The sequence below is a fragment of the Chenopodium quinoa genome, unplaced genomic scaffold (genome assembly GCF_001683475.1).
Source record: "Chenopodium quinoa cultivar QQ74 unplaced genomic scaffold, ASM168347v1, whole genome shotgun sequence".
Classification (NCBI taxonomy): Eukaryota; Viridiplantae; Streptophyta; class Magnoliopsida; order Caryophyllales; family Amaranthaceae; genus Chenopodium; species Chenopodium quinoa.
In genome coordinates this window covers 11,403,636-11,416,079 of record NW_018743292.1, presented here as the reverse complement: position 1 = coordinate 11,416,079, position 12,444 = coordinate 11,403,636, and the positions used below count along the sequence as shown (strand labels likewise).

Sequence of the window (12,444 nt, the reverse complement as noted above, 5' to 3'; positions counted from 1 at the left end):
GGCACTTCCGTGCAGGATTTCCAGCCCATACAGTACCTACTGCCTTGCTCTGCACGACCGTGCATAGGGTGGCACATCCGTGCAGACCCGTAGTCGAGCCCGATTCTTGTTTTCTCCGTCCTTTTTATTTGGGGATCTTATAAATACCCCCTTTGAGCTCATTTGTACGGATTATCAAATTTATTAGAGCTTTCTCTTAGTTTTGCAATTCTAGAACATTAAATTCTCAAATCATTAGTTAGATTTTAATTATTAGCTTGGAAAACTCAATTTCAACCATTGTAGAAGACAAGTTTCCACCATTGTTGTTCAAGCTTGAAGCTTCATAGTAACTATTTCTTACTCTACTCTTCCATTTATCTCTACTTTTTTGATAATTACTTGCTTAATTCTCGTATGCTTAGATTGTTAATTAGCTTAATCCTTAGTTTGAACTTGTTCATGAATTGCTTGAAATCTTTAATTGCTTTAATTTCCATAAATTGTGAGTAGTCTAATTTCTAGGGCTTGGGTAAAACCCTCAATGTAGTCACTAATAACTAGTTGCATGTGCTAATTTGGTTATTGTGGGATGTTAATTAGTTGAGCTTGAGTGGTTTAATTGTTTAGTTCTTGTATATGGCTATTGCTAGAACTATTTATCCAAGCTTTCTCAGTGAATGATCGAGAGATGAACTTGAGTTAGCTCCCTTATGCTTAATTGACTTGAAATGCCATGGGAATAGGAATTTCTGGTCAAGGGAATGTTTATGTCATCGTGATTGTGCTTTAACACTTGTTTTATACTTTGTAACCACGAGAGTAGGTTGTATTCATGATTCAAGTAAACCCTCTAGCTTGATAGAGTAGTTGGGTGCCTTAGACGACTTCCCCTAATTTATCCCCTTAATTTACCTTGATTGTTGCATGCCAATTGTGATTTGTGATGAAGTTGAGTGGTATAACCCGAGCCCTAGATTCCTCTCAACATTGATAACCTCCCTTTAGCTTTTAGTTGTTTTGAACTAGTACAAGATATTTAAACCAAACCAATTCCGACTTCATTTAACTTAGTTGAACGGTAGTATCTCGGTGGTTGATTCAACGCCTCTCTTGGGTCAACCCTTTCTTACCCTTGCTATTAGTTAGCGAGACCAAGATAGGATTTATCATTTGGTAGGCTCGACGACGGCCTATCAATGGTCCAACCCTATAACTCGATTCCTTCTCCAAAATCTATAAATCAATTTTCTCTCCGTAATTTATTGTCACTTGCTAATTTGCTATCGACTTGCAATCAACTTGGTTCCTTCTCCAAAACCTACATACCGAGGGGACAAACTGACAATCGAATAATTCAAATAAAGAATGGATAAAGATTTGTTTAGGTGAAGGAATTGCTTTAGTTAATTTCAAATTTTGAGTTGGCTCATTATTATTGCCAATAAATTTATTATGATAAAATAATCACTATTAATTTATCAGACACATTAAATGACACGTCGACTTGGGTAAAGTTAAATACCTTCAAGTTCATGCTTCAAATTTAGTACTCCATAATCGGAAACAAGTTAATTTATGGCTCTAAATATTTCTTATCAAATGATAAGCAAAAAGTAATTTTGGATTAGTTGGATGCACCGTGCATTCGGATGTACTTCGTCTATAAAAAAAAAAAAATCAATACAATTGGACTGAAAACTAAAACAAAAATTGACGAAAATGGTTCGACCTAAAACATAAAATGATAAAGAGAATTTTGTGTAAAACTACCCTAAAGATAGGTTGTTTTGTGAAAATTACCCGTTTTTTTTATTTGTTTAAAACTACCCGTAATCTAGCAAACGTTTGTCTAGCACTACCCAATAACGTTTTCTGTCCAATTTTGGCGTTAGGGGGACCCACTTTATCGGTTTCCCACCCAATTAATTCCCCTCCTCAACTACCTCTCTCCTCCCTCATTTATTTTCCTGCCAAACTCATCTTAAAATCAAAGAGAAGAAAAATCAATCAATTCAACGCAATTACTCACTAATTCAGGTAATGTTTTAACCTAATTTTTAGTTCATGGTATGTTGAATTCATTTTAAGGGTTTAATTTATAGCAATTAACTTATTTAGAGATTCAATTAAGGGTTTATGGCTTCAATTCAGTTTGGGGATTTTGATTTCTAGGGTTTAGGGGTGGAATTAAATTAGGGGTTTTGCTTATTTTGGCTTTGGGATTGAATTCAATTGTATTCTAATACTTTCACTCATTGACTTGGAAGTTGGAATTACCATAAACAACAACAAGATGAGTAGGAAAGAGGGAGACAACAAAGAAAATACTGTTAGGGCTGTCAATTTTCTGAAAAGGAGATGAAAATTATGGTGAAGAATATGGTGAAATGTGGAAGGTGAAAGAAGAGAGTGAAAATGGAGGGAAAATAAATGAGGGAGGAGAGTTGTAGTAGGGGAGGGGAGTCAATTGGGTGGGAAAGAGAAGAAGTGGGCCCCACTAACGTCTAATTTGGACGGAAACGTTATTGGGTAGTGCTAGACAAATGTTTGCTAACTTACAGGAAGTTCTAGAAGAAGAAGAAGAAGAAAACAAAAAATGGGTAGGGTTACACAAAATTTTCAATGATAAAACCCATTAAATTGATCAGGAAATTAAAGCAAAACCAAAGGGTCAAAATCGAAATCAACTAAATTTAAAGGATTTTTTGTCGACAACTATCTTTTAAATTACCACTTTTACAAACAACGACCTTTTACTTTTAGAATTTGTGAATAACTACCTTATATTGAATTTTTATTTTGGTACCACTACCAGTTGACGTATTCCGTCAATATTTTTGTTACTTCCAAATTGAGAGCCCTAATTTATAATTGAAGAGTAAAAGAAATGTTTTGGAGAGAATTCGATGTAATTTGGGAGTAAAATAAGAAATTGAAACCACAAATGCATGTTGGAATTATATTATGTTAGCCCCAAATTGAAAACCCTAATCTAATTTGGGTATGAATTAGGCAAATTAAAACTGAAAAGCATTAATATGGGGTTTAAATTAACGAGATATAACATTAAGGTGCTTAAAATAAGTTTTAATGGGGTCTAATCTATGTAATTAGAGTTAATTTTGTTTAAAACGTTGAGTGTGGGTCTTACTAATGGAAATTTTAACGGAATCCGTCAAATGGTAGTGGTACCAAAACAAAAACTCAATATACGGTAATTGTTCGCAAATTTTAAAGTAAAAGGTAGTTGTTTGCAAAAATGGTAAATTAAAAGGTAATTGTTTCATTTCACAGTCGCAAAGCGGGGTACTGGGAATTTACGAGCTGAGGAAAAATGGTATAATTTCTCTTCTTATATTGGAATGATGATGAATTGTTTTATTTTGTCAAAATTTACTTGATTGTTTATAGCATTTTGATTGATTTTGGGTGTTGATTACAAGCAAAATCTGGGCATTTAAATGTTTAATTCATTCATATTTGAAATGGTACATTGAAATTTAAAAATTGTAGCGTTATCGATGCTGAAATTAACATGATTTAGCTTGTTTTTATTGTATTCAAATTTAAATAATACTTGTATTTCGATTAGAATTTGTAAATAATTTGGGGAAAATTGTTCTGGGTTTTTTGGGTAAATATGGTTGAGCATTTTCTCAATATATTTTGCTACTGTTTCAGTCTAAATAATGAAATTAAGCTTATCCCAAACTTCTACAATGAAGCCTAAATGATGCTAGAAATGAGCTTTAATCCACTTAATTACATTCTTCTTTCCCAAAATCAAAGTTTTGTTTATATCCATTTATTTCAGAAAATTGAAATTTATGAGGCTGCTTTTTTGTTTCATTCTCCCCATTAACCTGAAAACTTTTATATACAGGTTGTTTATTACTCATTTGATGATTAAATAGCAATGACCAGCTTTTAATTTAATCATCAAAATAAGCAAAAACTACTATAGGCGACCGTGCACCCGGGTGTATATAACAACCTTTGCCATTAACCTTTTGACCAGTGCTCTTTGTTGTACTTTATTTTGCAGGACAATCAAAGCAACCTGGAAGCACAAATAGATGCATTATTGAATGTTGAAAAGCAAATGAGACTTGCTGGAGATGTTGCTGGAACTAGAAAAGCTGCGTGTGACATTCTCCAGTTATGTTTTGAAGCTAAAGCCTGGAAAACCTTGAATGATCAGATTGTTGTTCTGTCAAAGCGCCGAGGTCAACTCAAACAGGTATGCATTGGTAATTTTGATCATGATTTAATGGTGAACTCATAACGATGATTAAAATTTTTCTAGTTGTTAGCTTAGTGTTTATAATACTTTAGTGAATTTTATCTTGATTGAAGCGGTTGTGGTTACGTAATTTTTGATAATATATGTGCTTTATATGTGCAATGCAGCGAGTCAGATGGACTTATCCATAATCTGAATATTTCAGGGTTGAGTGATATCACATTTTAAGTGATCAAGTATGGCTAATACCATCCATCCTTCTATAAGGATAACATTTCCTTACCCCACTGGCGCTGGTGAATTGAAGCCTAGCTGCCTAGAATGTTCCTTTCTTCTGCTGTTTTTGTTGCTCAATTAGTATATGCCTTGAGTTGCAGCTGAGAATTTATTTGTTTATGACATCACAACATTGTTGAATTCAGTAGTAGCATATCCCTTATTACATTTTCTGGACCATTCTATGTTTGCATATTGAACCTTACTTCCTACTCTGCTAGATTGCCTAGATATGCACGTTTGTTAGTAAAATAATGCGGAGAATCAAGTGAGACTTTCAGTTTTATCAGGAATAGGAAGCTTGTTAAGTGTGAAATTGAATATGTATATAAGAAATTAGAGAAAGCTTAGGCCTATTCTCTTCACCTTTAGAAAAAACATTACATACAGAAACTGCGAAAGTTAATGTTAAGAAGTGAATATCAGCTTTTATCGTTAAAAATGATGTAAGTTTAAAAAAAATCAGTTTTAATCAATAAACTAGTAATTGGGCCCGGGCAATACACCGGGTCATTCACGAGGTTATCCATTACTGCACATCTAATGTTTAACTCCGTCTTCTCGTTATCAAATTTGTTATTCATATTGTCATTCCCTACAAATTAATACAAAGTATTTTTTTTTTCAAAAGAGAACATAAAGTATGACATAGCTTGGTGGTAAGGGATGTAGTTTTAGAATTAGAAAATACATGTTCGAATCTTGTGTAGATAATTTTTTTTTATTATTATTATAAGTTGATGATGAGATTGTATGAGAAACAAATGGGGAATAGTGCCACGTGGCACGTATTCTTCTTTTGAAACACCTTTTAATATCAATCAATCAATCAAAGCCTTAATCCCATAAGTGGGGTCGACTACATGAACCAAATTTGATTATTCCGTGTAGTCATCCATAAAAATCTTTCTCCTCCATCCCTTACGATCCAATGCTTCATTCTCACGCAAATCCATATATTTCATATCTTTCCTAACTCCTTCCAACCAAGTCATTTTCGGTCTCCCTCTCCCTTGTTTAACCCCTCCATGGTCCCACTCTTCCACTCTTCGAACCGGTGCACCCTCGAGTCTCCGTCTTACATGCCCAAACCAATGCAGGCGATTTTCCCTTAGTTTGTCTGCAATGCCTGCCACACCTACTTTATTGCGAATAACCTCATTTCTGATTCTATCTCTTAGAGTGTTCCCGTACATCCACCTTAACATGCGCATTTGTGTAACCTCCATGTTTTTAATGTGCTCCTTCTTAGAAGCCCAACATTCTATACCATAAACGAACACTGGTCTTATGGCAATCCTGAAGAATTTTCCCTTCAACTGTAAGGGAATGTTTCGGTCACATAACACTCTCGCGGCCGCGCTCCATTTAAGCCACCCCGACTTAATCCTGTGGGCCACATCTCGATCAATGTCACCATTTTTCTGGATGATCGACCCAAGATATTTTAAAACATTCACTCATGGTCAATTCCTTTCCATCGAAACTCACCACTTCATCACTTGTCCCTCTCTGAGTACCAAAGCGATATACCAAATATTCAGTCTTACTCCGACTTAGCTTAAACCCTCTAAATTCCAACCTTTGCCTCCATTGCTCCAACTTGGCATTAACCCCATTTTTAGTTTCATCCACCAAAACGATATCATCCGCAAACAACATACACCATGGAACCTTATCTTGAATTGGTCTAGTTACTTCATCTACACCTTTTAATATATAGTATAAATAAATATCGATAACTACAAGAAACAAACAACATATTAGATCACTTAAAATTCAGTAAAAACCAGCTTTTATTAGTCAAAATAATTTAGTTTAGTAAATACGAAGAAACTTTCTGCAAATTAAGGTGAATAGAATAGGGCCTTGATAGAATTTGTATTAGTAAATTAATCTTACCAGTTGGGGTATATTACCTCCCAATAGATTTTTTTTTTCTCTCGCTACAATCAGCATGAGCCTCACATTAGAATTTCCCTCAATTTATCACATCAGCTGCACTACTGCCTTGCTGCACAATGATCCCTCTAACAAACTTTTGACAGTAACTAACTATTTTATGCATAAACCATCTTACCTTCAGGGCCCTGGATTAGGTCATCACCACTGTATGCCTAGCTTGGTTTGTAGCAATGACTTGTTTCTAATGTGTTGTGTTGATATTCTTGGATTTTTTAAGGAAATTGAGCAATTGATTTGTATTGATTCATAATTTTATGGTTCAGGGTTCACCAGACAGAAATCAAACAACATACTTGTTTATTGTATTTATCTTTTTTAGCTACCTATCTTGTTATCTTGAAGTCATCATTCTTTATGAAGCATTTAACCAGGAGGTTCCTTTATTTGCAGGCTGTGACAGCGATGGTGCAGCAAGCCATGGGTTACATTGATCAAACACCTGATCTTGATACTCGTATAGAGCTCATTCAAACATTGAATAGTGTATCTGCTGGGAAGGTAACTAGATATATTGTGTTGAGCTTGTCTTTTGTAAGATTCTGCTCTTTCATATGTTTCATGTCGTATTCTGTTTGTTACAGATATACGTTGAAATAGAAAGGGCACGATTGATCAAGACCCTTGCTAAGATTAAGGAAGAACAAGGGCTTATTGACGAGGCTGCTGAATTGATGCAAGAGATAGCGGTAAGTGTGGTTGCTTACATATATGATTCCTTGTATTTCATAAAATATATTTCTGGACTACTCACTCTGTTTTTCCGGTAAAAGTTGCATAATAGATCATCATTACACATATTTGCGATACTGCAGGTTGAAACCTTTGGTGCAATGGCAAAAACTGAAAAGATTGCTTTTATTCTTGAGCAAGTATGTCCCATTTCTTGAGCTTTTTGGGTTCCATTACTCTTCTTCTGGCAGTAATTGCTTACTGTCAGAGATAAATGTTTCTACTTTCTTATTTCAGTCGTGTTTAGCTGTTGATGATGAGTTAAATTTGGAAAATTTTCTGTTTATCAGGTTCGCCTTTGCTTAGACCGTAAAGACTATGTTCGGGCTCAAATTCTTTCCAGAAAAATCAGTCCCAGAGTTTTTGATATTGATCCTTCAAAAGAAAAGAAGAAGCCTAAGGAAGGTGATGCCATTGTAGAAGAGGCCCCTGCTAATATTCCATCGTTGCCAGAATTGAAGCGTATCTATTACGAATTGATGATTCGGTGAGTTCAAAATTGTTTTTACGGAGTGCTTAGTTCTGTTCTTGCTAGGATATCTGTGGGGTTAGAATTTTTTTTCCTTGGGATTGAAAGTATAAATTAGTTTCATTTCTATGTAAGTAAATTTTGCCAGGTGCCATGATTTTGTGTTTTGTTTTAAATATTGCAAATAGTCAATATAATGTAGTTATTTCTTGAAATCTTGAGCTTGGAAAATTTCTGCGCGTGCCCTTATTTCTTTTGTTGATATATAGACATTCTTTTACACTCTTAGAGAGATTAAGGAGGTGGAGAGAAATAGACTAATGGCATAATTGGAGGCAAAGTATAACTTAAAGGGTAAAATTTATGAGGGGACTTACTAGGCTAATAATCCAGCGAAAATTCTCTAATTCTGTAAGCTTGATGGACAGCCATAGATTACTTTTAACCCCTCTGCTCTCATTCTATCACTGCTCACCACATTAGCATCGTAACTTTACCACCCGATTCCATGTCCAGTTGCTTATTTATGTCTCTCTCTACTGTCAATTTTCCTCTACATCTCAACCATTATTCTTTCTGCTATCCAAATTCACTTGCACCATCTCCAACTTTCTTACACCCTTAGACATCTTAAAGAAATAAAAGTTGAGATCACAAATGTGAGAGAGAGCTTGCATCCGTTGGAGACTGTACTAGAATATTGTTGCTGATGACAGCACTTTTGGTGTCAATAGTGTTGAAATTATTGAAATTGCTTTTGGGAGATTGCTACTAGTTGAAGTGAGATGCTGGATTGAGAGGAAGCAGTGATGTTGGAATCTTGGGAAGGGTGGAGATTGGTGTGTAAGGAGGATGGAGGGAGTGGAAAGGAGAACAATTTCTAGGTGGGAAGTAGGGAAAAAATTACCTTCCATATAAGTGAATTGATCACAATCTTTAATTTTGTTTCTCAGTCATGCATCCGAAATCATCCAAAATATTAACTCTTGGCATATAAACTATCATAACTCCACTATCACCTTTACTCTCATAGGAAGAGAACCCCTTATTTAAATCCAGCTTAGATGAATATCCTATATTGCAATGGATTGTGGGATAAACTGAAATATCCTTAAAATAGATTGGTTTTTATTATGTTAAAGTTAAAAGGTTGCCATACTCTACTAATACAACTTTTCTATTTTTTGTAAAAAAATTTCATAACTTTTCTTGGAATTGCTTTTGTAGAAATTGAAATATCTCTCTTGTCTATACTACTGAAGAGTGAGGACACAAATGTTTGTTTAGTCGCCATAAAAAATGCTATCCATGCTATTTAAATGGATTTGTTATTCTTATTGTTGATTTGACATAATTGTAAGTTGATATTCTGGGGCCTCAATGAGTTTCTTCTGTTCAGATATTACAAGCACCACAATGACTACCTTGAAATATGTCGATGCTACAAGGCCATCTATGATATCCCATCTGTCAAGGAAGACCCTGAGCAGTGGACACCGGTAAACAATGCTTCACTAGTATCATGTTGCACTTTCTTGTGGATCTTTAAAGTTTATTAATTTAGTATTTTATGCAGATTTTGAGGAAAATTTGCTGGTATTTGGCTCTTGCCCCACATGATCCAATGCAGTCAAGCCTTCTAAACTCTACTCTGGAGGATAAGAATCTTTTTGAAATCCCTAAGTTCAAGTATGTCATTTACAGCCTAAATAGTTTTCATCCTATTTCAGTTATACTTCTGAATATGCATTTTACATTGTGTTATGGGTTCTTTTGATGTACTGCTGTAGGTCACTGTTGAAACAGCTGGTTACAATGGAGGTTGTCCTTTGGACCAGTCTTTGGAATGAATTTGAGGGTGAATTTGAGAATGAGAAGAGTTTGGTTGGAGGCTCTTTAGGCGATAAAGCTGCTGAAGATCTTAAACAAAGGGTCATTGAACATGTAAGCTTTTCTACCATTGATCTATATCATCTACAATCCTCAGACAATAAGGTTAATAATCATATTTTGATTCTTTGCTCTCATTGCAGAACATACTTGTTATTTCAAAATACTATTCAAGGATCACCTTGAAGAGACTGGCAGACTTATTATGCCTTAGTATTAAGGTTTGCTGCCTTTATGAGCTCGAATACTTGTCTATAATTTCTATCTTGGATTCTATTTAACTAGATACATTAGACAGCTTTTTGGATGTTTCTTCTAAAAATCCTTGTTTAAGTTGAAGATTCAATCAGCAATTCTGGCAATTATGTTTAATATGTTTGGTATGCATGTTGCATGCATTCTTTAAATGATACAGGGAATATATATATATGCTGTAGACCTAAGTTTAAATTTAAGTTTGGCTCTGACAGTGGAAATTTCATGTTACATTGGTGAGGCAATTGATCTCATTGTGCTTGATGTGGACTCACTTAGATTAGTCGAGCTAGCAGATTACTAAATCCACTCAATGTGGCCAAGCTAGCCCCTTGAAAAGAATGACATCAACTTTATTTGACAGATTAAAGTTTTATGTCTTAGCACTTTGACTTGATTTTGTACTTCTCATCTTTTCTTACTCTGATCTGACTTGTACTTGTGGTCTCAGGAAACGGAGAAGCATCTATCTGATATGGTTGTCTCTAAGGCTTTGGTGGCAAAGGTAGATAGGCCAATGGGGGTCGTATGTTTTCAGGCAGTGAAGGACAGCAATGACATCCTCAATTCATGGTCAATGAACTTGGAGAAGCTGCTTGACCTTGTTGAGAAGAGTTGCCATCAAATACACAAGGAGACGATGGTTCACAAAGCTGCTCTTAAAGCTTGAATGAGAGAATGACCTTTATGTTCATTCCAGGTTTAATCACTAGGGTTGTGAAGAAATAGCCATTTCTTAGAAATGCTTTTGATCCTTCTTTGCTCTCTTAGTGATATAGCCATTCTGCATACTTAAAAGGGTACATGCTTAGCCAGCTATTAGCTCTGGGATTCATGCTGCTAGGTCAAGTAGCATGTATTCTGTTTTGGTTTAGAGCATAGAATTTCAGTGAGGAAGTAGCATCCTTTTGTTGCTTCTGTTTTGCTGTGCTAAATACTAAAAAATCGAAAAAAATTGTCAATGAGCACCACTTGAACGGAAATTTGGACAATCTGTAATCTGGTGGTAAAAACTAGAGAAAGAAAAAAAAAAAAAAAAAAAAAGAAATTTGGACAAGAAACTTTTGCAAGGTTAAAGACTAAAAGGTGGTAAAAACTAGAGAAAGAAAAAAAAAAAAAAAAAAAAAAAAGGGGGGGGGGTGTTATATACCCAAGCCAACTAAAAATTAAAATTTGTAAGTAAAAGTAACTGGATTAGTACCCGTGCGATGCACGGTAGTAATAATCACTCTATAATTAATTGTGAAATAATATAAAAAAGATGCAACTTGTGGAATAAAAAATGCAATGCATATAGAAAAATGAAATAATAACGCAAAAATTATTAAAACTACAATTGAGAAATAAAATTATTGTTGATTAGTTTTGTTGAAAATATTTAAAAGTAGTATACATTATATTACATTAATGATGCATATTATTCCCAATAAAACTTTTAATCTAGTGACTATATGACTAAAAACTTATTCATAAATGTCTTTTAATAAACATGAAAATATTAATCAAACAATAGAATAAAATGTTCAATAAAACTATTAGCACAACATACATGTAAATATATAAATTACAAATAATATATCACCTTTTATATCCAATAAAATAATTCAATGGAAATAAATTGTACTCGTATCATTAAAGGGAATTATAATCAACAATTAGGCAATTATTAATAGTACATTTTCTGTTTATGAATTGATGCTCTACATGATATCGTCGCTCTTTGGTACTCCCTCCGTCCCTTTTTGTTCTTCCTATTTGTAAGTTTGACACTATTCATAAGGTAAGAGAATCTTCTAAATTACTCTTAATATATAATATATGATATATAATATAGTCATGTTGGGTCTTATTTGAATTGTCTCAATGAATAAATTATTAATATTCAATTGTTACATTTTTCACTAATAAACAACTAACGATTTTTTTTGGTCAAAGTGTTGCATTGGCAAACGTGCACAGTCCAAATGGCCTGGGAAAAACATTTGGGGGATAGAGGGAGTATTATAAAAAAAATGTGTTTGAAGCTATCCAATAATTGTAGTTTAATCGTTGTTTGTTTATTGCCTTAAAAGTTTATTGAAAAAAAATGATACACAAGAAGATGTCACTTGTCACTATGTTCGATGTGTCTTTTACTATGCATTTTATTTATAATGTCGAATGTAATAGATTTATCATCTCAATAACATGTTTCAACAAAAGACAATATTTTTTTTTATGTACTAAGATATAAATTTATTTAATTACGTAATACCAAAAAATTGATTGATATATATATATGATATAGTTGTCGGTCATATGTAATACTCCATTAGTCTAAGAAACAAAATATTAGAGGTATTTGAAAAAAAAAAAAAATTAAAGTGATGTCTTAAAGTAATTTCTTTAATATCAATTATATGAATCAATTTTATTATTACTTTTAGAGTTAAATTTCAATAATACTCCGGCTAAAAAATGTCCAGGCGGTAATGATAGTATCTTGTACCTGAACTAGTGGCTCACTTTTTCTATAATTAAAAAAGAGTTAGAATAATATTTTTGATAAATGTGTATGGAAGAATTAAGAACACGAAATAAAAAGAAATACATTTAATGTAAAGATAATATATAAGATTTGGAATATTTTTATAGT

General features: G+C 33.7%; 1 protein-coding gene across 2 annotated transcripts; it reads left to right on the top strand.

The window, feature by feature from the left end:
* The first annotated feature begins 3,201 nt into the window (after positions 1–3,201).
* On the top strand, positions 3,202–10,774 carry LOC110737030 (26S proteasome non-ATPase regulatory subunit 12 homolog A-like). Of its 2 annotated transcripts, none has more exons than XM_021917380.1 (11): positions 3,202–3,319; positions 4,028–4,222; positions 6,857–6,964; positions 7,048–7,152; positions 7,279–7,335; positions 7,486–7,682; positions 9,064–9,163; positions 9,241–9,353; positions 9,455–9,608; positions 9,698–9,775; positions 10,261–10,774. In XM_021917380.1, exons 1-11 carry the CDS (start codon positions 3,317–3,319, stop codon positions 10,477–10,479), a joined length of 1,329 nt encoding a protein of 442 aa, XP_021773072.1. In that variant the 5' UTR covers positions 3,202–3,316; the 3' UTR covers positions 10,480–10,774. The 2 variants fall into 2 exon arrangements, with proteins under 2 accessions (XP_021773072.1, XP_021773071.1); XM_021917379.1 differs by lacking the exon at positions 3,202–3,319 and adding an exon at positions 3,350–3,470.
* Positions 10,775–12,444: the final 1,670 nt, after the last annotated feature.

Excerpts from the sequence above, each read along its gene's own strand:
- LOC110737030 (XM_021917379.1), top strand. The coding sequence starts at position 3,444 with ATGTTTAATTCATTCATATTTGAAATG. Across the intron at positions 6,965-7,047 it reads ATAGTGTATCTGCTGGGAAG|ATATACGTTGAAATAGAAAG; the intron begins GTAACTAGATAT and ends TGTTTGTTACAG. Across the intron at positions 9,609-9,697 it reads AACAAAGGGTCATTGAACAT|AACATACTTGTTATTTCAAA; the intron begins GTAAGCTTTTCT and ends CTCTCATTGCAG.